The following is a 25,587-nucleotide window of genomic DNA, read 5'->3' on the forward strand; positions in this document are numbered from 1 at the left end:
AAAATAAATAAAATTTGTAGAACGGTTCTCATTTAGCACTTTTCTGCTCTATCTCAGCACTCAATGCCTTTACACTATGCTCATGATCATCCATTCACACCAACACCGCCCCTCTTCCCCTCTTTATAGCTAACATTCACACACACCAATGGATGCATCACAGAGTAACTTGCCGAAGACAGGTGTAACCGGCCCAGAGTTTGATTAAATGTTCCTGCAAAACAAGGAAATGATGACTGGTGAAGTTTCTCTTTGCCTCGCTTCTGCCATATTGGAGAGGAGGACCTATGACCTCGCTATTCTGTCTCACTGAACAATGCGCATGATTTACACAAGTGCATTTATTCTGTGAGTAATCTACTGAAAATGTGTTTGTGATCAGTATGTGGACCATTGTTTTAAGTTTTAGTTTAAGCTTCATCTCCAGATCTTGGAGATAATACAGCATGATCTAAAACGACGGCTCATCTTTGCGGTATTCTTAATTTAGGCTTTTTTCTTCATGAACTACAGACACGGAAACACAAAGGCATTTTATGGCACTCCTGTCACTTGTTGTAACCCGTTAGTGAGACAGACTGCGATTTCCTGCCATCTCTAAAACTACAGGTAATCACTGTTCTCCAATCTTTATTTGAATATTGGTTCATTTGTTTCAGAATTGCAATATAATAACATAAATCCCTGAATGTTTATGGCGGCTGTTACTTTATTTGACCTGTCAGAGAGGATGAGATCTGTGAGCTAGAGAGAAAACCCAACGCGCAAAGACAAGCAAGAAAACCGGAAAATGTAATTTAATATCGTGAGAAAATTGTTTTTCACGCTAGGTTGCCCTCTGAATAACACCTTTTACGTCTTTAATGTTGCTAATAGCGGTAAGATCGTGTTGTAACCTACATCACCTTCTGTTGAATTAAAGATAACAGGTAACATGAGCCACACAGCAGTGCGTAATGGCTGCGCGCAGTGGCTCGTCTTTAGTTGTTCGCACTTCTATGATAAAGGAAATGATTGAGTGTCACAGGCGACACTGAATATTCCGAGGAGGTATTTTTGCCCAAAAGCAGACAGAAGACGAAAGGCGTGATTACATCAACTAACGGGCCACGTGGGGACACAACTGTGGATATTTGTACAAGATGGAAGAAAATAAAACTGAGCCATGGAACCTAGTACAGGTGTGTCAAAATATTTATGATTCTGAAGAAACGAAATGTGTGAGCATTTCTCTCTTCGTGCATCTACAGAGAGCTTTAAAAGCATGGATGTTTGTTTCCACCACGGAAGAAGTTGCCATCCTTAGTTCAAAATTTCGTTTTAGCTAAAACAAAGCAAGACCGCTTTATTTATATAGCACTTTCCCCTGTGTAATGTGCAGATATCTTAAGATATCGACTTACTCAGACTTCTGCATGGCTGCTGTTTCAATAATTTACGTATTTATTCGTATTCATAAATTCTATATTTGTGCACTTCCCACCTGTTTCTAAAATTACGCAGTTTTAAGCCGAATTACAACTAATTTCATATATAGTTTATATTTTTAAATATCGGGAGATTCGCAGAAGACTTCACGGCCGTTTTAACGCTTAAGCTTTCTATTGGAGCGAATAGTGTAAAGGAAAGCGGATATATACGTTGCTTTTGCTTTAAACTGAGCCCCGTCCTGAGCCATTTTTATCTGTGAGCACGGAGGCTCTTCTGTGAGCCACAACGCGACAACGAATCTTCCTCCTGAAGTGGTAGCCTGTTTGGTTTTTAAAATTTTCCTTAAGGGGGTCGGCGACTCACAGGTAGGTTATTTTTTTCATCTCGGTTCCTTATAGGAAGTTTTTCCTCTTCTTCTTTACTTAAACTGAAGATAAATATAGGGGTTTTTAGGTCGTTTTAGGTCTCTTCATTTCCCAGTTGGACGTAATATTGCCTCTTCTTGCACGTTCGCCAGAGTAAATGCCGACATCAGAATGAGTTCAAAATACGTTTTGGTTTGTTTAATGAAAAATGTAAAAATAGAAATCCTGCAATGACATTACAGACCTTGCTTGCTTTTTTGTTTTATATTATTTATGAGAGAAAACAACACGTTCAAAGGAATTTTTAAAGAATGCGTAACATCTCACCGGCCGCAGCACAAGAACTGAACAAACTACATGAATCAACTCCATTGGACTGCTAAACCTACAGACTGGGCCACCTTTACAGGCTGCACAAGAAATTTGGGATAAACAAGCTACTTTAGAGCACGATCATGAAACGCTATGCACTACTACTAATTGCAACCCCAATACACTTCTACAGAAATGTAGCCACGATGCCAAAAAGACAAACCAAGGCAATTTGTATACAACAAAAGTATGATTTTGCATTTTATTATACATATTTATTTATTTTAAATGGTACAATACATTACCAGCACCCTAAAAATCCATTGTCCAGAAGCAGTTGTGATAATATTAAAATACAGAAAAAAAATTAAAAGTAATGTAAAATTAAACATCATGGCTCTCGTCACTAAGTATTTAAGTCAATACCTTATATAATATCAAAATATGCAATTGAAAATGTATTTTTACATATTTTCTAAGTGATTAAAATGGTGTCCAGAGTTTTTGTCAACACCATCAGATTTTTTTAAAAGTACAAAAGAATCAGGAATTATTATGGGTAGCTTACACTCTGAGGACCCCTTTACCACTTCCTGTTTGATACACATGCCATGAGGTCACTGCTGTGATAATTTTATTTTTTTTTAAATTTCATTTATTGCACACCTTTCTGATAAAACTCTGTGTCACAACCATAGTGTGTCAACACCAAAGTCGATGTAATCCAAGATTTTATTTTTTATTTTATTTTTTTTGTAAAAAGAGCTTAATTTAGGTAGATTGTAGAGGCCATAAGCAACTGATGAAAAACAAGATGGCTTCTGTCAGAAAAACATGTTATATTTTTTGCTGATGACATCACCATCCCCCCAGACTGCTCCAAAACAAACCAAAATGGTCTACTTTTTTAGTGCTACGTTTGTGCAGATTTGTGCAGGTAAAATTAGCGTTTGTGCTGCTACGGTTTCCGAGATATTAAACTTTATTTTATAGGTCATTCAAAGGTCACCATCCCCCCAGACTGCTCCAAAACGGGCCAGAATGGTCTACTTTTTTAGTGCTACGTTTGTGCTGGTTTGTGCAGGTAAAATTAGCGTTTGTGCTGCTTCTGTTTTAAAGATATTAATGAAAATGTAAAGGTCAACCAGCCCCCCCACATTACCCAAATCCAACAAAAGTGGTATCAAACGTTTGTGCTACGTTTGTGCTGGTTTGTGCTGCAAAGATTTTCGTTTGTGCTGCTATCATTTTAAAGATATTGTAACGATGGTTAAGTGTTATTGTACAGTGACATGTTGGTGATCTCTTCACACTGTTGTTGTTCCTTTAAGATTCATGTTTGGTTGTGGTACAGGAAGGGGAGGGGGGACCTGGTGGTTTTTGGTGTGTGTGTGCCAGGCTGGAGAGAGGAGCTGTACGAGGGCGCTCTCCCCGGAGTTAGCAACCCGCTTGCTTATGTGCCGAATAAACGGACAAACTGAGACCCAACCGTCTGGTTCTTGTGAACGTTACATTGGTGTCAGAAGTGAAGAAAGAAAAAAGAACCCCAGAACGCCCGAGACCCTGTTGCCGGCGACGCTTGCCGTTACGAGACGAGGATGTTGCCGGGCAGGATTAAGAAGGAGACGGAGGAGAGGGAGGTTCGTCCGCGCTCGCCCGCCCATGGAGTGAGGGAAACGGCGCTGCGGCTGTCTGCCGAGGCTGGATTTTCTCCAGGTTTGACTAGGCTAGGGAACTGTTCGCACAGCGGCCGCGATTCCGGCGGGAAGGAGTCGACCTCGCTTGGCGCGCCGTCACGTGATGTAAACAAACATGGCGGCGCCCAGCAAGCTGCAGCGAATATAAAAACGCCTAAGTTCAGCGGCAAGACGCCATGGGAAGTGTTTATCGCACAGTTCGAGCTGTTAGCTGTTGCAGCTGGCTGGTCTGAGGAACATAAAGCTCTCCAATTGGCTTTGTGCCTGTGTGAGGATGCAGCTGCATGCCTGCTGCTGCTGACCGAGGAGCAGAGGGGAGATTATAATGCTCTGGTCAGAGCACTTCAGAGGCGCTTCGGGCAGTATAACCAACCAGTGCTGCTGAGGTCGGAGTTCCACAACAGACGCAGATTGCCAGGTGAGCCCCTCCGCATTTTGGCCCATGAAGTCGAGTGCCTTTGCCGGAGGGCGTATGACAGCATGCCACCATCAGTGCAGGCGGAGTTAGCTCGGGACCAGTTCCTGCAGGCCCTGAGCCCTAAAGAGCTCCGCATGCAAACTCAGCTTGCTCGGCCGGCCACACTCAGTGCAGCCCTGGAGCTAGCGTTGGAGAGGGAGATGCTTGCAGGATCCTCTGGGGGCGCTGACGACGCACACGTGGTGAGGGCTGTGTCAGCACCTGTGGAACAGATGGAGACGCCAGCGGGCCTGTGCAGTTTGGTGCAGACAGCTTCGCTGCAGTCGCCTTCCCCTCGGGCTGGCCCACACCGCCGACCTCAGAGCTGCTGGGGATGTGGACAAGTCGGACACCTCATCAGGCAGTGCCCCAAGCTTGCAGCGGTTCAGGGAAACGCCCACGGGCCCGTGTAGGCGGGAGTACACGGGCCTGGGAGAACGACATCCCCACACCACCGCCACCTCCACCCGGTGCGGCCATCACTGTGGGCTGGACCCAGGTTGGCGGCTTTTGCCATGTTCCAGTGACGATTGCGGGGGTGTCCTGTACGGCCCTGCTGGACACGGGATCCAATGCAACGCTGGTCCGACCCGATATTGTCCCAACCGGAGCTGCTGTACAACCGACTAACGTGCAACTTAAGACTGTGACCGGTGATCTGGCCCCAATGAGAGGGAAGGGAGTGTTCCAGTTCAAGGTGGGGGACCTCGGTGTGTCTTATGCTGCCTGGGTGGCTGACGTGCAGGACGCCTGCATCCTTGGGCTGGATTTTTTACGAGCCATTGGTGGTGTACTGGACTTAGGCAAAGGCCTCCTCGTACTCCCTGATGGGAAGAAGGTGCCGCTTATTCCTCCCCCGGTCTGCACAGCATCTGCCGCGGCGTCCACCTCCACCGCAGAGACCCCTGCAGACCCGCCAGCAGAACAGCGAGCGGAGGAGGAGGAGGAGGAGAGGCTCTCAGCAGTGAGGAGTATCTGGTCAAAGAACTGTGAGGGGCTGACTCCACAGCAGCAAGAGAGTCTATGGCAGGTACTAAAAGAGTTTAGTGACATTTTTGCCCTGAAAGAAAGTGATGTTGGCTTGACACACTTGGTAGAGCACGTCATTGAGACCGGGGATGCCCAGCCTATTAAAGTGCGCCCCCGCCGCCTGCCCCTGGCTCATCAGGAGGCTGCAGACAGGGAGCTGTGTGAAATGATGAAGGCGGGCATCATAGAACCATCTGATAGCCCGTGGGCCTCCGCGGTGGTGATGGTGCCTAAGAAAAAAAGTCCTAGGATGCGTTTCTGTGTGGACTACAGACCACTCAACAAAGTGACTAAGAAAGACTCTTACCCCCTTCCCAGGATTGATGAGTCCCTCGACTTAGTAGCCGGGTCCTCCTGGTTTTCCACCCTGGACCTGCGGAGTGGCTACTGGCAGGTGCCACTGTCCCCGGAATCCAGACCGAAGACAGCCTTCTGCACTAACAGGGGACTATGGCAGTTCAAAGTCCTGAGTTTTGGCCTTTGCAACGCTCCTGCGACCTTCGAGAGGCTCATGGACAGTGTGCTGGCTGGCGTCCCACGGCAACGGTGTCTGGTTTACCTGGATGATCTTCTAGTGCACGGGAGCTCCTTTGATGCTGCCCTGGATGCCCTGAGACAAGTGTTGGAGAGGGTGGCGGCTGCAGGCCTGAAGCTGCATCCCGACAAGTGCCACTTCATGAGGAGGGAGGTGGAGTTTCTGGGCCACAAGCTGGGTCGTGAGGGCATCAGCACTTTGGAGGAAAAAATTCACACCATTACCGAGTGGCCCACACCAGCAGACCAGAAACAGCTCAAAAGCTTCCTAGGACTGGCATCTTATTACAGGAGGTTTGTGAAGGGCTTTTCCTCCATAGCCGCACCACTCTTCCACCTGCTGCAGAAGAACCGTGACTTCATCTGGACCCAGGACTGTCAGCAGGCGTTCGACACCCTCCGCAGATCGCTGACAGAGTCCCCAGTCCTTGCCCCCCCTGACCCCGCCCTGCCTTTTGTCCTGGACACTGACGCAAGTAATGTGGGGCTGGGAGCGGTGTTGTCGCAGGTTGGACCGGAAGGGGAGAAGGTGGTGGCGTACTTCAGCCGGGTCCTGAACAGGAGCGAGCGGCGCTACTGTGTCACACGACGAGAGCTGTTGGCTGTGGTGGCGGGGGTGAGACACTTTAAATACTACCTGTGCGGCACAGCATTTGTTGTCAGAACTGATCATGCTGCCCTTCAGTGGCTGATGTCTTTCAGGGAGCCAGAGGGACAGGTGGCTCGCTGGCTGGAGGAGCTCCAAGCCTTCAATTTCACCGTGGAGCACAGAGCAGGGACGCACCATTCTAACGCAGACGCCCTCTCTCGCCGCCCATGTGCTGCAGCTGGCTGCCGTTACTGTGAGAAGCGAGAGGAAATAGAGCGGGAACTCACGACAATAGACGGAGCAGCACAGCTCGCCTGCAGGGCTCTTCTGGTGGTGGATGCAGCGGAGTGGAGGGCACGGCAGGAACAAGACACGGACCTGCTGCCGGTCCTGCAGTGGCTGGAGAAGGGGGAGCAACCCCTTTGGGATGAGGTCACTGGGTTTTCCATCTGTACCAGGGGGCTATGGGCCAAGTTTGCAGCTCTCAGGCTGAAGGAGGGGGTGTTGGAGCGTGCCTGGAAGGATCCTGCCACGGGGGAGGAGAGGTGGCAGGTTGTGGTGCCAAGGTCGCTGAGGTCAGCTGTGCTGGAAGCCTGCCATGGGAGCACTGGCTCCGGCCACTTTGGGGTCTCCAAGACTCTCCGCCGCCTCCGCCAGGGCTATTACTGGGGTCAACAGCGGAGGGACGTGGAGGACTTTTGCCGCAGCTGTGATGCATGTTCCTCACACAAAGGGCCACAGGACCAGTCCCGGGCTCAGCTTCAGCAGCAACCAGCAGGAGCCCCAATGGAGCGAGTAGCTGTGGACGTCATGGGCCCATTTCCTCGCACAGACAGAGGAAACCGCTATGTTCTTGTGGCAATGGACTATTTTACCAAGTGGCCGGAAGCATACGCCATCCCAGATCAGGAGGCTGAGACTGTCGCTAATGTATTAGTGGAGGGGATGTTCAGCCGCTTTGGAACAGCAGAGACCCTCCACAGTGACCAGGGGCGTAACTTTGAGTCCAAGGTATTTGCTGCCATGTGTGGACGCCTTGGGATTAAGAAGACCCGCACCACCCCACTTCACCCCCAAAGCGATGGGCTGGTGGAAAGGTTTAACAGGACGCTGGCCCAGCAGCTAGCCATCCTTACCTCAGAACACCAACGGGACTGGGATTACCATCTTCCCCTTACCCTCATGGCCTACAGGTCGGCAGTACAGGACTCCACCCAATGTACGCCTGCCCTGCTCATGTTAGGGAGAGAGCTGAGAACTCCTGCAGAGTTGGCTTTTGGGAAGCCCCCGGACGCGCCAGAGGCACCACCGGGCCGGGACTACGCAAGGAAGCTGCAGGACCGGCTGGATTCTGCACATTCCTACGCCCGAGAGCAGCTGGCGAAGGCAGGCCTGCGCCAAAAGAGGAATTACGACATCACCACTAAGGGGAGGCACTTCCATGCTGGGGAGCTGGTGTGGGTCTACAGCCCAAAGAGGAAGAAGGGACGGTGTCCTAAACTGGATAGCAGCTGGGTGGGGCCTTGCAGCATCCTAGAGCGAGTAGGGGAGGTTGTTTACAGGGTGCAGTTGCCTCCTAGGGGGAGGATAGTAGCGCTGCACAGAGACCGGATGGCCCCCTACAGAGGGCAGTCCCTCCCCTCCTTTCCAGAGGGACGTGTACAGAGTGTCCGTGACCCTGCTCAGAGGGACCCCCGACCGGGGCTGCGTTCCCCTCCCTCGGACTCTCCACCCCAAAGCCCCGAAGCTCCGCGTCCACCTCAGGGGCTCAGGAGGTCAAGGAGGGAACGTAGGCTACCACCCCGCCTCAGAGACTGTGTCGTTCCCTAGGGGACGAGGAACTTATTGCTGGGGGGGCAGTGTAACGATGGTTAAGTGTTATTGTACAGTGACATGTTGGTGATCTCTTCACACTGTTGTTGTTCCTTTAAGATTCATGTTTGGTTGTGGTACAGGAAGGGGAGGGGGGACCTGGTGGTTTTTGGTGTGTGTGTGCCAGGCTGGAGAGAGGAGCTGTACGAGGGCGCTCTCCCCGGAGTTAGCAACCCGCTTGCTTATGTGCCGAATAAATGGACAAACTGAGACCCAACCGTCTGGTTCTTGTGAACGTTACAATATTAATAACAATTTCTAGAGGTCATCAGAGGTCAACCAGCCCCCCCACATTAATTAAATCAAACAAAATGGGTGTCAATCAACTGTGCTACGTTTGTGCTGCTAAAATTTTCGTTTGTGCTGCTTCTGTTTTAAAGATATTAATGAAAATGTAAAGGTCAAAAGGTCAACCAGCCCCCCCACATTACCCAAATCCAACAAAAGTGGTATCAAACGTTTGTGCTACGTTTGTGCTGGTTTGTGCTGCAGAAATTTTTGTTTGTGCCGTTATTATTTTAAAGATATTAACAAAAATTTCTAGAGGTCAACCAGCCCCCCCATATTAATGGAATCAAACAAAATGGATGTCAAACGTTTGTGCTGGTTTGTGCTGCAAAAATGTTTGTTTGTGCTGCTAACATTTTAAAATGTTTAATAAAATAACGTCTTGATGCGTGCTTAATCATCCAGGTAAGTAAATCCCAAAAGGTTGATTCTGTTCATCTGGACATTTTCAGTTGGAGAAACGTTTCGTCACTCATCCAAGTGACTTCTTCAGTCTCAGCTGACTGCAGGTTTCCCCAACCTTATAAACACCCGTGAGTGAAGTTGCCCCCCCTACCTTCTTCAAATCGAACAAAATTGATGTCAAACATTTGTCCTGCAAATTATTTTGTTTGTGCAGGTTATGTTTCCCTAATTTTATAAACAGTACATGTACAGTGAGAGAGAGATGTTACATCTGTCTTCACTTGCATCCCAGTCATAGAAGCGTTGGAGGTCGTTCATAAGAGATTACAGGATCATCCCAACCTCAGCAACAGGACCACTCTCAGCACTGATCAGTTGTGTTTGCTTTTGGAACTGTCTTAATTCCACCTATTTTGCATAAGGGTCAGTACAGGCAGAAATCTAGGTGTGCCATGGGTTCCCACAGGCCCCTGGTCAAAGTCACCAAACCAGTTCGTAAGCAGGTACAGGTGTGGCCAGAAGGGTCCTCAGAGGCACTGCTTTTCCACCACAGGCCGCCACACACGACAACACCACAGACTTTCAGGAATATACAGAAACTGTCACTGCCTACATCCCAAAATGCATCGATGATGTCACAGAGACCAGGACTATCACTGTCTGGGCCAATCAGAAACCATGGCTCACAGGTCAGGTTTAAATGCTCCTAAAGTTGAAAAATGCAAGCCTTCAGAGCCGGGAATTAGGTGAGCCTAAGAACAGCAAGGGCAAACCTGTCACGTGGCATCAGCTACAGCAAAGCTTCAGCGACAGCAGAGATACTTGGAGGCAGTGGCAAGGAATACAAACCATCACAGACTACAAGCCCACTCTACAGACCGTGGTGACACAATCCCCAGACAGTGTGTGGAGATCCCTCCACCATCATTACTGAACCCAAGAAGTCATCTATCTCCTGCTTTAAGGACTACCGTCCTGTCAAACTCACCTCCATCATTATTAAGTTAAGTGCTTTGAACGGTTAGTCATGCATCAAATCAAATTATTGCTTTCCCCCAACCTGGATCCATTTCAGTTCGCATACCGGTCAAAACGCTCAACCGATGATGGAATTTCAACTGCCCCTCACTCAGCCCTCACACATCTGAACACTAGAGACTCATATGTCAGAGTGCTGTTCATAGACTTCAGTTCAGCATTCAACACCATCATTCCCCAGCAACTCATTCACAAACTGGATCTGCTGGGGATCAGCACCTTGCTGTATAACGGGCTGCTAGATTTCTTGACAGGAAGACAGCAGACAGTACGGGTCAACAGCAACACCTCCAGCCCAAGAACACGGAATACGGGGGCTACCCAAGGATGTGTGTTGAGCTCCCTTCTCTTCACTCTGCTGACCCACGACGAGATCTACTACAGGGGTGAAGTTAACCATCTGCCAGAGTGGTACAGCAACAACAACCTGTCCCTGAATGTGGAGAAGACCAACAGTGACTCTACTTCCTCTGCAAACTGAGAAGCACAAGAGATTCAACCCCCATTATGAGCACCTTTTACAGAGGCACAGTTGAGAGTATCCTCACCAGCTGCATCACTGGTGTGGTATGACTCCTGCATTGGGTTCTGCAGGAAAAAATGACAACGGGTAGTGAGAGCAGCCGAGAGCATTGTGGGGACCTCTCTTGCCTCCCTCCCCAGGAGATCTACTGCACCTGCCTCATCTGGAAGGTCGTCTCCATTACAGGTGACTCCACTCATCCCTTCAACAGCGTCTTCAGTTTGCTGCCATCAGGAAGGATACTGAAGAGCCTCCGGGGCAGAACCAGCAGACTGAGAGACAGCTTCGTCCATCGGGCTGTCAGGATGCTGACCATCTCTGGATCGAGAAGGGGGGCCCAAGGGTACATCTTTCGCCATCCTACAATGCTGTGATTGTAGCCATTCCCCACTTTCTGTGAATGGTACTCATGGCCATTGATCAATAGGCTTTGATTAGTTGTCATTGATCAATGGTCATAAGAATTTGCATACTAACAATCATGGAATTAACCCCCCGGCACATTGTTCATTCAGTGGCGCTAGTTTCCTTCACTATGCAAATGTACTGTTTATATGGTTGGGGAAACCTGCAGTCAGCTGAGACTGAAGAAGTCACTTGGATGAGTGACGAAACGTTTCTCCAACTGAAAATGTCCAGATGAACAGAATCAACCTTTTGGGATTTACTTACCTGGATGATTAAGCACGCATCAAGACGTTATTTTATTAAACATTTTAAAATGTTAGCAGCACAAACAAACATTTTTGCAGCACAAACCAGCACAAACGTTTGACATCCATTTTGTTTGATTCCATTAATATGGGGGGGCTGGTTGACCTCTAGAAATTTTTGTTAATATCTTTAAAATAATAACGGCACAAACAAAAATTTCTGCAGCACAAACCAGCACAAACGTTTGATACCACTTTTGTTGGATTTGGGTAATGTGGGGGGGCTGGTTGACCTTTTGACCTTTACATTTTCATTAATATCTTTAAAACAGAAGCAGCACAAACGAAAATTTTAGCAGCACAAACCAGCACAAACGTAGCACAGTTGATTGACACCCATTTTGTTTGATTTAATTAATGTGGGGGGGCTGGTTGACCTCTGATGACCTCTAGAAATTGTTATTAATATCTTTAAAATGATAGCAGCACAAACGAAAATCTTTGCAGCACAAACCAGCACAAACGTAGCACAAACGTTTGATACCACTTTTGTTGGATTTGGGTAATGTGGGGGGGCTGGTTGACCTTTACATTTTCATTAATATCTTTAAAACAGAAGCAGCACAAACGCTAATTTTACCTGCACAAACCAGCACAAACGTAGCACTAAAAAAGTAGACCATTTTGGCCCGTTTTGGAGCAGTCTGGGGGGATGGTGACCTTTGAATGACCTATAAAATAAAGTTTAATATCTCGGAAACCGTAGCAGCACAAACGCTAATTTTACCTGCACAAATCTGCACAAACGTAGCACTAACCGCTCCGCCTATTTGCCTTTACGTTTCAAGTGGGTGGGGGGTCAGCTTCACTCTGCTGTAGGAGCAACACAAGTTAACTCAGAGACACAGGCTGATGTAATAATGTGTATGTGTTAGTCCCCATGGGGAAATAGTTCCTCTGCATTTAACCCATTCACCCAGTGAAGCAGTGGGCAGCCACCAATGCAGCGCCCGGGGAGCAGTGTGTAGGGACGGTACCTTGCTCAGGGGTACCTCAGGGTAGCCGTTCAATGGAGTTGAACCCCCGACCTTCCGATCATGGGGCCACCACTCTACCTACTGAGCTATCCTGATCGCAAGAAAGAAAAATCCCCAACTCATCTCTGCTGCTTTGTTACTACTTTACAGGAAACGAATGCATCAGTGACAAAACCTGTATTACTGGTTTTGTCGCATCAGTCCGTGTCTCTGAGTTAACTTGTGTTTCTCCTACAGCTCCGGACCGCAACAAATGCGCGTGCTCTTTGTGAGCTCGTTCCCGGCTCGTAACCAGCGCGTTCTGCCGTCAAGGGCGATCATTGGTTAATAGTGATCATGTGACTGATGCAAGCCAGATCCTTTTATTTAGCAAAACTGTGATTAATAGTTAAATATTATTGTTGAGGGGCACAGACAGAACTCCGCACGCACACACATAAAAAAATAAATAATTTTTTTTTAAAAAGTTGCCTCAACAAAAGGGCACTTTGGGCACCCATCAGGAAAGGGGCGGGTGCTCAAGCCCCTCTAGTCCCCCCCTCTGCACGTGCCTGAGTAGGTGTACAGCGCACACTGTAGTGTGTAGCACACAGGAGTATTAGCTTATTACGTACACGTTGGTAAGTTGTCTTGTTGCAACTGACGAACTGAAACAAATGAGCGTGCTGTGTGTGCAACAGCGCGACAAACATTACCTGTCCTTTTATTAACTGCACAAGTAGTGCTGGTCATAGCTGCTGGCTACCTGTGTAAGGCTGTCATGGGTTTGTAGCTCTGTCACCGTTTTAGGGAACATATTTAGTTTTAAAGTAAGTTTCCGGGCTTTTCCTGCCTTTCTGGGGGGATTATATTTCACTAAAAACGATCTAATATGCATGTCCACATAATAATTATTATAATTATAATATATTTAAAAACACAAGCTGTATTTTAAAGAACATACATTAAGAAGCAGATTATATTAGATTTATATTTTAAATAAGACAAAATTTGGATTTTACAGCAGTAAAATGATTGTATCTCTACAGTTTAAAAATGTAATAAGCTTTGCCCCTGCACAGAGTGGATAGTGAAACAAATGGAATCATCATAAATACATTATTTCATATTTATTACTTCCCCCTCCTCATTGCTTTATTATTGTAGCTCTAGTAATAAAAAAAAAAAAAAAAAAAGATTCTGGATCAGCACAGTGATGCCCATAGTATATACAGTATTCTGAAGAAGGTCTAAAATGTCACTGTGTGTGCGTGCATGTGTGTGTTTTATGTAAATGGATTTTTTTTTAAAATTATTACTCATGATATAACATCGTCCAGACGTGCCTGGTAAGGACATGAGGAGGAAACAGTAGGAGCTGTATGAGGCTACTAAAGGCAGGGCTATAACATTTTTCTGTCATCATTTTATTACAGATAAAGTGCTGGAGTTGTTAGGTGTGGATAATTAGATTATAGTTTATTGCAATAGCAAGTTGTGCCTTGTTCTCAGACAGCAAGTGGAGAGTGATATATGAAATGATGGGATGGAAGGAAGAAGAGAAGCAAAGAGTGATTCACAGGCAGAGCCTAATTTATTTCTCACAGTTTTTGTTGCCTTATGGTTCCAAGTGCTGTCACCAATCTTTGCATTTTGTTATTATCTCATGACACTTGTTTAATCAGCTACCATCTCTCCTATGGACTTTTTAATGTCTACAGTCTCAGATCAACACAGCCCTGCCCTTCCCATATTAGATTCTTGATGAATGTGTGTTGTTGTTATTCAGCCTGGTTCAATATGCCCCTTTTTAACTTTGAGCACCCGCCCCTTTAAACCTCTCTGCACGGCCCTGGTGTCAAATATTATCAAATTTGTCTTATCTTGAATCTCATTGTTTATGTGTACATCATTAATCCTGTAGGAAAATGCTTAGTCTTCTGCATTTAACCCATTCACTCAGTGATGCAGTGGGCAGCTACAAATCCAGGATAGCCGCTGTTCGTTGGATTTGTACGCCCAACCTTCTGATCATGTGGCATCTACTGAGCTAGCTGTACCCCGAGAGCTGTTCTTTAAGTGATGATGTATGAATCCTGCTTCCGGGCCTAAACTACTCTGTGTTTATTAAGCCTGTTGTGCTGTTAAAATGTTTTAATGCTTTTTATCTTGTTCTATTACATCTGAACAAGCCCCTAAAAACAGTCAGTGATCACTGTCAGCCTAGCCATCGGGAACCATCACGTTAACTTTTATCAAGTGGAAAAAAGTTAGCATTCATCCTCCAGCTTCACTGTGTTTATATTATGCTAACATAGCTGTGTCGCTAGCAATCATGTAGCACATCACTATATAGAGAGAAAAAATTAGCAGCCAGCCCGAGTTGAAGAAAGAGTTTCTCATAAAGGAAAGGCAAAGATGGAGAAATAGAGTGAAAAAGAGAAAAATAAAGAACATCAGTGATTCTGAAAGAAAGAGAAAAAAGGCAGCAGAGAAGTTTTTGGAAGAAAGCACAGAGAGACAAAAGGAGAGAAAGTACAGCAGGGTCTAAACACACAACCAGAGTACTTTAGGAATCAAGGAGTAGTAGGCGGCTTCTTGCTGGTAAACTATTAAGATGTAGAACTTGACATGTGCAAAAACAGAATTGTTATGATGTGTCTTGTGATATTACAAAGGTTGCTAAGGTTTAATGGTCATTTTGAAAGAAATAATATCTTGTTATTGTCGCCACCCTCAGCACCTTGTCAACTCCGTAATATGGAGTTTTGGTTTATTTTTCTCTTTTGGAGAACCATATATTTTCCTCCCTTCATTTCCAATAAAAACACGTAATTTTCTCAATAAATGTGTAATTTGCATTCTGCTGTCAATATCATTTCTCTATAAGAAATGATTGTTTCTTATAGAGATTAAATACAAGCTTCTGAAAATATGTATGTAAAATATGTAAAATGTTTTTTTGTTTTTTAAAAAAAAGATTGGTTTCTGATGCTGTTCTACAGGTAACAGTTATAGCAAAGCTTAAGAATAATGTCAGAGTTGCCAATTCAGCCAAACCCATGCCTTTTTGTCTTTTCTCAGATTATTTCTCAGTGTTGTCTGGTGAAGTTGAAGCACTGTGAACTATGAGGTATTAAAAACACCCTGGTTAGTGTTTATGTCATCTTTGCCTGTTCAGTAACACTTCTTCTGCCCAGTTACTGAAATTAAAATTGAAATTCAGTCTCAGTATTTATGGTTAATTTTGAACCTTTCACCTGCAGATGCTTCCAGAAGATAAAGTGCACGCTGAAATGTTTGCTCTGGGTTCCGGCTGCACTCTGTGCTCTCTACTTCACACGTCCATCCATGCAGTGAGTATCTTTAAACAAAAAACACAATAAAACCCTCAGCTGCCAGTTTAATTCGACATCCCTGAAATGGCATTCCTGCAACACAACTACATGGATCCAACAGGGATCGTTTTGGAGATGTAGAGTTTGTTGTTTTTGAAATATGTGGCTGGCTTTTCTTGTGTCCACTCTGTTTGAATCACTGTTGTAAGGTAAATGACAGAGATATCATTATACATATTACCACTAAACATAATCCAAAATGTTCCTTTAAATAAAACAACCTTAATCATGTTTCTTTCTAAATATAGACTAGATTACATTAGTAAACAAGGTGCGTACTATCGGGTCGTTAAGTCTGACGTCACTAGCCGTGTCTGGGCCTAAACTCCGCTGCAGGTCCATATATCAAACGATCACTATGGCATTACTGAGAGTTGAAAAACTGTCTAAAGTCTTTTATCTTTAATAAAATGATCAGCGTTCTGCTCTACCAGGTGTAACAATTGAGTTTAACATCCAGGCATCCATGAAAACGGAATTTATGACATTTAGAAGTTAGCAGGAAGTTAGCTCGCTAGCTTCTATCTAAATACAATATAGCATGTCCTGACTGCGGGGTTTTGGAAACAAATTAAAACGTACAGCTCTGTTATCACTTCCAACATAAATGAAGACAAAAAACTAAACAGCAGTGACGTTTGTAGGGTTACTGAAGTTTGGCTAGCTGGTATATAATGATGTGCTACGTGACCGCTAGCGACACAACTATGTTAGCATAATATAAACAAGCTAACTTTTTTCCCACTCGATAAAAGTTAACGTGAGTGTTCTCGGTGGTCAGGAACAAATGTAATCGCATGACAGGATGCTGTAAAAGGACCAAACTTCAGCCAGGAGAACAACTGAGATAATCCATCCACAATACGAGGTTAGTCATTCATATACTGCTGCATGGGCTGGGCTGTAGTTACATTCCAGGGTTTTAAAAACTGATCTTAAATAAATGATTAGCGGTAATAAAAGCCGAGGGAGGTCAACAGTGATCACTGACTGTTTTAGGAGCTTTTTGAGATTAAATAGAAGAAAATACATAACATTAAACATGTTAACAACACAAAAGCCATATTAAACGCAGCTACTTTAGGCCCGGAAGTAGGATTCGTCACGTCATCACTTAACGACCGGATTGACAGTCTTTAACTCACCACAGAGTATTACATATTGTCATTGTGATGATGACATTTAAGAAAACAAACTATAAAATGCTTTTGATATCAGTATTTTGATAGGTTTCATACCCATGGAAAAGTGCTCACTGGAAAATGGAAAGCTGTCAACCTTGGACAACAGCGTTGATGTCAGCCTCGACTTTTGGTAAGACCATCAAGACTTTTCATTTTGGCAACCAAGGTGCTACCGTTTCTGGTCTCAAACACTGATAGGTTTGTAGCATAAACCTATTCGCTGGAACATTCAAGACAATTTACTACACAGCAAAAAGCAAGACACAAGTAGGCAAAGTTCTTTGTGTTACTCATGCATGAGGGAGACCTGCCTGGAGCCAAGTGTCGTTCCACCCACTTGACCTCCGTCAGACTCTCAGCCAGGTTCCCCATAGCACTCCTTTTATTTTGGTTACATGAATATGCATAGGTTCATTAACATATGATGTTTCATATAAGTGTACATGTGGACAAAGAATACTCTCTGTGTGTGTGTGTGTGTGTGTGTGTGTGTGTGTGTGTGTGTGTGTGTGTGTGTGTGTGTGTGTGTGTGTGTGTGTGTGTGTGTGTGTGTGTGTGTGTGTGTGTGTGCGCGCGCGCGCCCGCCCATAAAGACTTCCCTAACGACCATGGGCGACCGTGGCTCAGGAGGTTGGGAAGCGTATCTGTAACCGGAACGTCGCCGGTTCGATCCCTGGGCTCTCTATCCTGGTCGTTGTGTTCTTGGGAAAGACACTTTACCTTACTGCCTACTGGTGTTGGCCAGAGGGGCCGATGGCGCGATATGGCAGCCTCGCTTCTGTCAGTCTGCCCCAGGGCAGCTGTGGCTACAACTGTAGCTTGCCTCCACCAGTGTGTGAATGTGAGAATGAATGAATAATGGCATTGTAAAGCGCTTTGGGTGCCTTGAAAAGCACTATATAAATCCAATCTATTATTATTATTATTATAAACCTGCTGGTCTGGAAGTCCAGCAGTTCATCAAAAAACCAGGCACTTAGACTAAAACATATATAGATACATTTATCCTACCATAAAACAATTAAAAAAAGGTATGACCTCTCCCATGCTTCCAGGATGTGGGTGTTAATGCCAGAGTGCTCTGGCATTCACACCCACATCCTGGAAGCAAGCAATGCGGAAAAGAGAGAGAGAGAGAGAGAGCTGTGCATGAAGTGTGATTTTTATCCTGAAAAGTCAGCAAAAGTCAGAGGGAATTCATGACGATGTTTATGTGAAGCATAGTTTGGATCTTTTTTGCTGCTGGTTCGGTCAATATTGTTTGGAGAGAGATAAAACTAACAGCCATATGATCAGCGCAAAAAGGGCGTAAACACACAGCGCGGACCCGCGGATCAGAATCAGCAAGCTGTCGGCTTTCAGCCCCGACCGTCAGCTGAGAAAGGTGACATCTCACTGATTCTGATCCGCGGGTCCGCGCTGTGTGTTTACGTCTTTGTGCAGAAGCCGTGTACCTGCTCTCATTTACTGTCTTAGCTGTTTGGTGGTTGTTGAAATTTTGTGATCTTTCACCTGAGATTGTGGCATTTCGGTCAAAATAAATTAATATTAAAAAATCGATTCAGGATTTTAATGAATCGATTTTACGTTATCCAAGCCAGAATCGATTTTAATCGATAAATCGATTATAAAAACCCACCCCTAGTGTGGTCACTTTGTCCTTTGCTCAGGCTTCTTGTATGTCCTCTGAGCTCTCACCTTCCTGCTCTAATAACTGGGACTCCTCCACCTCATCCCCTGACACCTACACATCTGATTCCCCCTATCCAATTTGAAGTAAAATCCTTTGTCTCACCTCTGCTTTTTTTTTTTAAAAGCCCTACTCTCCCCTACAAAGAATGCTGAATACAATTTATATTTTGAAATTACATTTCAGAAATTATACCAAATTAAGCATAAGAACATGTATTGAATAACTGCTCAATCATCCAGGTAGAGAAATCCCCAAAACTTGATCTTGTTCATCTGGACGTGGCGTTTTAATGACCATTGATCAATGGTATTGATTAATAGCCATGAGTACCATAAATGCTGGGGTACCGCAAACGCTGGTTTGAGTGAAACATCAATGTGGCCATTTATGTGAAAAGGAAAAGGTCGTCTCTGAATCAAGGTTACATCTTTCACCAGCTTACAGCTTGTTATTGCAGCTGTTCCCCAACTCTCTGTGAATGCTTCTCATGGCCATTGACCAAAGGTCATTAATCAATTGTCTTTGATTAGTGGTTGTTGATCAATGGGCATGATAATTTGCATATTATTGACTATAAAACTGACCTCACGGCTAGGGATGGGTACCGGTGTCCGGTGCCATGATGGCACCGGTTCTGACATAAACGGTAGTAACCAGACCGAAAAGCAGCGCACATTTCGGTGCTTTATTTCGGTGCTTTTTTTTCCTGAGCTGTGATACACTTCTAGCCAATCATTTTACGTTTCCGAGAATAGTAGGTGGGCCCAGGTACGTACGTTCTTTTAGAGCAGAGCTACAGATTAAAAATGTCCAAGGCGAAGCGGTCAAAAGTATGGCTGTACTTCACAGCAAAATATGCAAACTCAGCAGCCTGCAACAAGTGCTTTAAGCTGATACTGTGATACTGTCAAAGGAGGTAACACCTCGAATCCGATGAAACACCTGGCGACGCATAGCGTTTTTTTTAAAAGCCCAGAAATGCACCGTATTTGATAGCTTGCTGCGAGACCTCACACCGAGCACATCTACTGCGGGTGGGTTACCTGTTATGCAACATCCCCCAAAAACCCGAAGAGTAGAGTCCTGGCCCCTAGCCCTGCCAGTGTAGCAGAAATGATGAGGATGATGATGGCAGCAGCAGCCGTTCTTCTCTGCGTGAGTAGCTTAATGTTGTTCGTGTGTAATTTACGTTGAGTAGGCTAACCACGTTATTACATTAATGCATGTAAGGTGAACTAGCAAACATCATCATAGCTACATGTGGCTGTCCTCTTGTTTGGCAGATACTCCCTTCACCCTGGCCAAAAAGGCTAAAATGACCAAAGAAAAAGTGGAAAACAGTTAAACATGAGAGGTTTAGGACAAAGTTTGTGTTTTTTCCATTGTTTAAGCACTGCTTCCAGCCAAGAGTGATACCATATATGCCCCATAGCTGCAGAAAAGGCTAACATTGTTATCTTTTTACAAAAAACAGCTGAACATGAGAGGTTTTTGGACAAAGTTTGTGTTCTCCATTCTTTAAGCACCGGTTTGAGCACCGTTTGAGCACCGGCACCGTTTCAAAAGTACCGATTTGGCACCGGTATCGGATAAAACCTAAACGATACCCATCCCTACTCATGGCCCATTGTTCACCAGTGGTGCTAGTTTCAATCATTATGTAAATATACTCTTTATAAGGTTGGGGAAACCTGAAGTGACCCTGCAGCTGAGACTAAAGTCACTTGGATGAGTGACAAAATGTTTCTCCCACTGAAAAAGCTGCATCCAGATGAACATTAGGGGTGCAACGATACACAAAATTCACTGTTCGGTTCGATACTTTGGTGTCACGGTTCGATATTTTTTCGATACAAAAAAATGTTCATGCCTTTTTAATTTGTCATTTATTAAAATTATAAATATATATTTTAACTCAAAAATACAGTTTTTAAATTTAACCCTAACCCTTGTGCGTGTTTTTTATTTTGACAGCGAATGCGCACCTGCGGACCACTTATGTGCAGCCCTGGTTATTTAGCTCGTCATATCGCAGCCACAGAAATTCTTTTGTCCATGAAACCATAAAGCTGCACTTTCTTTTTGCCTTATAGTCTGATTTGTCATAACTTCTCCGTTTTGTGGTAAGCTTTTCTTTGGCTGTCACTTCTTCACCCTGACCTGTCTTATTTGGCTCAGCAGAACTGAAATGCTTTTACACACTCACTCACATAAGCTCAGCGATTCTCTGCGCGATCAACCTCTCACATGTTTAAGCTTGCTGCGGGAGATTTCACTTGTCATGTTTGCATAGTAAGCTAACGATTAATAAGACGATGTCAGAGGAATTGGTGCACAAATTATCATCACTCACAGATCAGTGCTGTCGCTCTCTATACACAGTTCGCACGATTGCAAAGTGAAAGCAAAAAAACAAGCGTAAATTCAAACGCGACTTCAATATGTCACATATTGACAGTGGCTCACCGATGCCACTGACATAATTACCCAGCTACATTTCTGAAAGAATGCAAAAGCATTGACATATATTTTTCCTACAATAGCCCGACGTTCAGGGAAGAGATAGATTTTGGTAGCCCGACTGAAAAAATCGCTAGGACGTCGGGCTAGCGATATTGCAAGCCCTGTATCTGATTGAGGAATCACTCATCTTTGGAAAAGAGAGTTTATTACAGAGAAATGGCTCTTTCCAAAATAAAAGCTATACTATCCGCTTCTTCTGGGCTATATTCTCAGCAGCATAAGGAGAATCATGTGCTAACAGCTGTCTAAATGACTCGGCTAAAGTTAGTAGCATGCTTGCTTTTTTTTGTCTGCTTCCACTTGTCTTTGCACTAGGATGATGTCGGCATAAATGTGCACTCATATTCGTTGTGTTCCCACTAGTGCTTTCAGGTTAATCTCGTTGAAATGACCTTAACGCCACAACACGGCAAATCTCCGTTAACGAGCTACCGCCGATCGCTCCGTGCATGGGGCTAGACGGCCAACACGTTAACGAGCTAACTGCGCTAGCACACTAGTTCACACCAATGTAATTGAGCATTGCATGGCACATCCAACATACTGTTTTACTTTAGTCCATGACTCGCTTACCTTCAGGGTCATACGTCACATGAAAACCAAAATAATTCCAAACGCCAGATCTGAATGAGGGTGGGGGAGGTGCCCTGCGCTCTTCCTTCTGACTATGCTGTCTGTGTTGAGCGCTCAGTGGATCTGTGTTCGACTACTCCGCCTAGGCTGCACTGTCCAGCGCAGATCCACTGAGCGCTCAACACAGACAGCATCGTCAGAAGGAAAATTGATAAAATAAATTACAAATGTTGTATTGTTCGATACATATGCGTACCGAACCGAAAGCACTGTATCGAACGGTTCAATATCGATACGAATATCGTTGCACCCCTAATGAACATAATCAAATTTTTGGGAATCAAACAAATTTTTGGGAATCGCACTTAAGCTTCCTTATTGCCATAAAATATGGAAGCCGTAATGGATGTAAAGTTGGCATCACTAGAAAGCCCAGGACGTCCTCTTGGCACTATAGGACTCATATAGTCAAGTCAAGTCAAGTTGGCTTTATTGTCACTTCAACCATATACAGTTAGTACACAGTGAAGCGACACAACGTTCCTCCAGAACCAAGGTGCTACATTCAACATAAATTTACAACATAAATTATATTTGCCATCATTTAGATGGCATAAATTTTGCTTGACGTAGAAGTCTTAGACTCATGTCCCTCACAAAAGCCAAGAATTAATTGGTGGCATGGATGGCGTGGACTGCCATTGTGATGGCAATTTGGGGATTTTAAGAATGTTTTGAACTGAACTGATTTTCCAGGGTGGAATAATTGTATAGCACACATCTTTAATGACTTAAAAAAAGACTTGGATGAACTAGTTTGAAATTACTTGGATTTTCTCTAATCTACACTAGTAAAAGGTATGCATACACCCCCACTAACACTGGGTTAAATGTCCCGTAGCAAACTGCACCTCACTAAGACACTTTTGATTCCCATTAGCAGACTTCTGGTATAATTCTGGTTGGATATTTGAGCATTCTTCTTGGCAGAATTGGTAATTTTATTTAAATTAGTTATTTTCCTGACACAAATCTGGCTGTTAAGCATAGTACACAAATTTAATATGTTTGAGGTTGGGGCTTTGGGAAGTACATTGCAAACAGTTTAATGTTAACCTGCTTTATCTATTCCAAAATCAACACCTATTATGTCCAAATGTCACTGTACAGTTGTTGATTTAATTTCAGTAGTCCTCCTTCTTTGTGACTCCATCTAATTTGTACAATACCCAAATACCACTAGCAGCAAAATGGCCCCAAAGCATGATGCTACCACTACTATGCTTGACAGGAAATTTGAGCTGAGCTTGATGGTGGCAATTTTAGTATTCTCCTCTCAGTCCATGATGATATAAAACTCAATTCACTGTAAACGGTGCCGTTGATGTTCCAGCAGTTTCCAGTTCAGCCATGCTTGAGCCCAAAAGAACATTATGACCAGTTTCCACTCATCTGAGGATGATTTGGTTTTCTTACAGAACTAGTGACACATCTGTGGTGGTGCGTGGTTTGTGGCGCGGCTGTGGGGGGAGGCGGACACACCTGAGCTCGATCAGCTCATCACCCTCCCCTATTAAACGTGCCGGGACCTGAGGAGTTGTTGTTGTTGTTGTTGGACGTGTTATGTGGCTGGCAGCTGAAAAGCTGCAGCTGAGAGTTGTAAGAGACGACAACCGAAATATAGAAAAGTGTGAAGAGTGAACTATGTGTTCGGGTCCGTCCTTACTGCCATAACATCTAAATAATACTTATGTATAATTGTTTGAATTTTCAGTTTTGAAAATTTACAGTTCTCCTATCTGATCTTCACTGACTTCTTTTACCATCGTTCTGAGGACTGTTCAGTCATTTCTACACTGGCAAAGAGAAACTAATAGTTGTAGTTGATCATTATCACAAACAAGGCATTAGTAGGCCTTACCACATCTCTATTTTTATTTATTTTTTTAAATAAACTGATAAAACCACCACACTTAAGTGGTAACTTAAGTGTAATATGTGTTTAACCGATTTCTTTCCACTTCAGGTCTCGAACTGACGTTCAAACATGCACAACTTGGAAAGCTCCTATTCTCTGGGAGGGGATGTTTGACCCTAAAGTTTACGACCAGAACCACAAGAAGGAAGGATCCTCTGTTGCTCTAACAGTGTTTGCTGTGGGAAGGTTTGTTTTCACATTAGTATGACTATTTAAAATACATCCTGGTCTTCTAATTGCCATTTAGTCTGTATATTTGTGCTCTATTCTTCTAACTGTTTGAGACTGTGAAATAAAGCATGAACTCTTTTTCTCCACTATCACCAAAGGTACTTGGACGAATACCTCGAGACCTTTCTGAACTCCTCAGAACATCACTTTATGGTGGGTTTGCCTGTGTCCTACTACGTATTTACCGACATGCCAGAGAAGGTCCTGCACATCCATCTCGGTCCTCAGCGAACCTTGAAAATGATCAAAGTGCAACGGCACTCAAGATGGCAGGACATTTCGATGATGCGAATGAAGGCAATATCAGATGTCATAGAGTCTGATATTCGCCACCACTCCACGCATGTCTTCTGCTTCGATGTAGATCAGGTGTTCACTGGGAGATTTGGCTCAGAGGCTCTGGGAGACTCTGTGGCTCTGCTCCACGCCTACTACTACCACCTTCCAAAGATTTTCTATACTTATGACCGAAACCCGAAATCCAAGGCTTACATGGAAAACGGGGATTTCTACTATCATGCTGCTGTCTTTGGAGGCTCATGGAAAAGCGTAAAATCTCTGGCTGAGGGCTGCTACCAAAACATCATGGAGGATAAACAAAATAATGTGGAGGCTTTGTGGCACGATGAAAGTCACCTAAACAAATACCTGTGGCTGCACAAACCTAGCAGGGTGCTTTCTCCAGAGTACTGCTGGGATACCCACATCGGTTACAGGAGTGACATTCAAGTCACTCGACTGCTATGGGCACCAAAACAATATGATAAACTGCGCACACCTTAGTATTTCTTGGAATTACACACAAAACCATGCAAATTCAGCAACTCTAATAGCATGAAAACTATATGAAAACACATTTTTCTCCATACTCACAAAATATGCAAAAGTTGGCAACCATTTCAAATAATGGTATGAAAACAATATGGCAAAGGAACATTTTCCTAGTTACTCATGCTTCCTTGAGTTCATTTACACTCAACTCCAAAATGCACAAGTTTGCTTACAAGACGTCAGATAAATGTCTATGCAAATGCCAGATTTGCTTTCTTATCAGTGATTGCAACATTGTCTTTGTTTAAAAAAAACAGTGCTGATAAAAGGTCAAACGAGCAAAGCAAACCACATATAATATACAATTTTAGCTAGTCTTCATCCCATTTCTTCAGCTTCACTTTTTTTTTTTTTTGTACTGATGTCATAATCACAGTATGTGGTAAAATACATGTCTGGTTTTCAAGTATTAAGCACGGGCGGCTGATCTGTTAAAAAATAAACCCTGTATTTGAATTTCATATAAAGTTATTTTGCATTCCAGCTCATTATTCTTCCTTGATGAAAACCTGGGTATAAGCCTGTGTTCTGAATATTACAGTCATAATTTTTAAACATCATTTATAACACAGGAACTTTGAACCAAAGGTTTAGGGTTTATTGTCAGTTCGTGCTGTTTTTACAAGTGTGCTATTACTTGGTGTTATGTTGAAAAATGACGGAACTGTTTTCTATATTTATATTGTTGGGGTATAACAAATGTTGGTGAGTACAGCTGCAAGTTATTTTGTACTGATATGAATAAAATTACATCTGTAGGGCACTACTGAATTCTCCGATGAAAACCTTTGTGGTAGATGTAAGGATGTTAAAGAGCTGTTTTGACAGTTTGAGACACGTTTAGAAGATGTCAAAATAAAATGTTTGTAGGACTTTTTTGAGGAGAAATATATTATGTACAAAAACTGCAATGTTGGGTCTAAGATGTTTTTCAAGTGAAGTAGCATGTGAGGAAAAGGTTTTTGTT

At 44.1% G+C, this 25,587-nt stretch overlaps 1 protein-coding gene across 7 annotated transcripts; it reads left to right on the plus strand.

The window, feature by feature from the left end:
• The first annotated feature begins 153 nt into the window (after nucleotides 1-153).
• On the plus strand, nucleotides 154-25,386 carry LOC147330845 (alpha-1,3-galactosyltransferase 2-like). Of its 7 annotated transcripts, XM_086292701.1 has the most exons (7): nucleotides 155-348; nucleotides 514-609; nucleotides 15,294-15,342; nucleotides 15,476-15,565; nucleotides 16,826-16,921; nucleotides 23,607-23,744; nucleotides 23,888-25,386. In XM_086292701.1, the coding sequence occupies exons 3-7, from the start codon at nucleotides 15,338-15,340 to the stop codon at nucleotides 24,570-24,572; spliced, it is 1,014 nt and encodes a 337-aa protein (XP_086148827.1). In that variant the 5' UTR covers nucleotides 155-348; nucleotides 514-609; nucleotides 15,294-15,337; the 3' UTR covers nucleotides 24,573-25,386. The 7 variants fall into 7 exon arrangements, with proteins under 7 accessions (XP_086148833.1, XP_086148827.1, XP_086148831.1 ...); XM_086292707.1 differs by lacking the exon at nucleotides 15,294-15,342 and having other exon boundaries at nucleotides 154-348; nucleotides 16,837-16,921; XM_086292705.1 differs by lacking the exon at nucleotides 15,294-15,342.
• Nucleotides 25,387-25,587: the final 201 nt, after the last annotated feature.

Source organism: Aulonocara sp. 'chitande type north' Nkhata Bay, linkage group LG5 (assembly GCF_057382095.1).
Source record: "Aulonocara sp. 'chitande type north' Nkhata Bay isolate Kocher_YH1m ecotype deep benthic linkage group LG5, A_spYH_male_GT1.1, whole genome shotgun sequence".
In the NCBI taxonomy this organism is placed as follows: domain Eukaryota; kingdom Metazoa; phylum Chordata; class Actinopteri; order Cichliformes; family Cichlidae; genus Aulonocara; species Aulonocara sp. 'chitande type north' Nkhata Bay.

Excerpts from the sequence above, each read along its gene's own strand:
- LOC147330845 (XM_086292701.1), top strand. Across the intron at positions 15,566-16,825 it reads TTCACACGTCCATCCATGCA|TATTTTGATAGGTTTCATAC; the intron begins GTGAGTATCTTT and ends TTTTGATATCAG. Across the intron at positions 16,922-23,606 it reads GATGTCAGCCTCGACTTTTG|GTCTCGAACTGACGTTCAAA; the intron begins GTAAGACCATCA and ends TTTCCACTTCAG.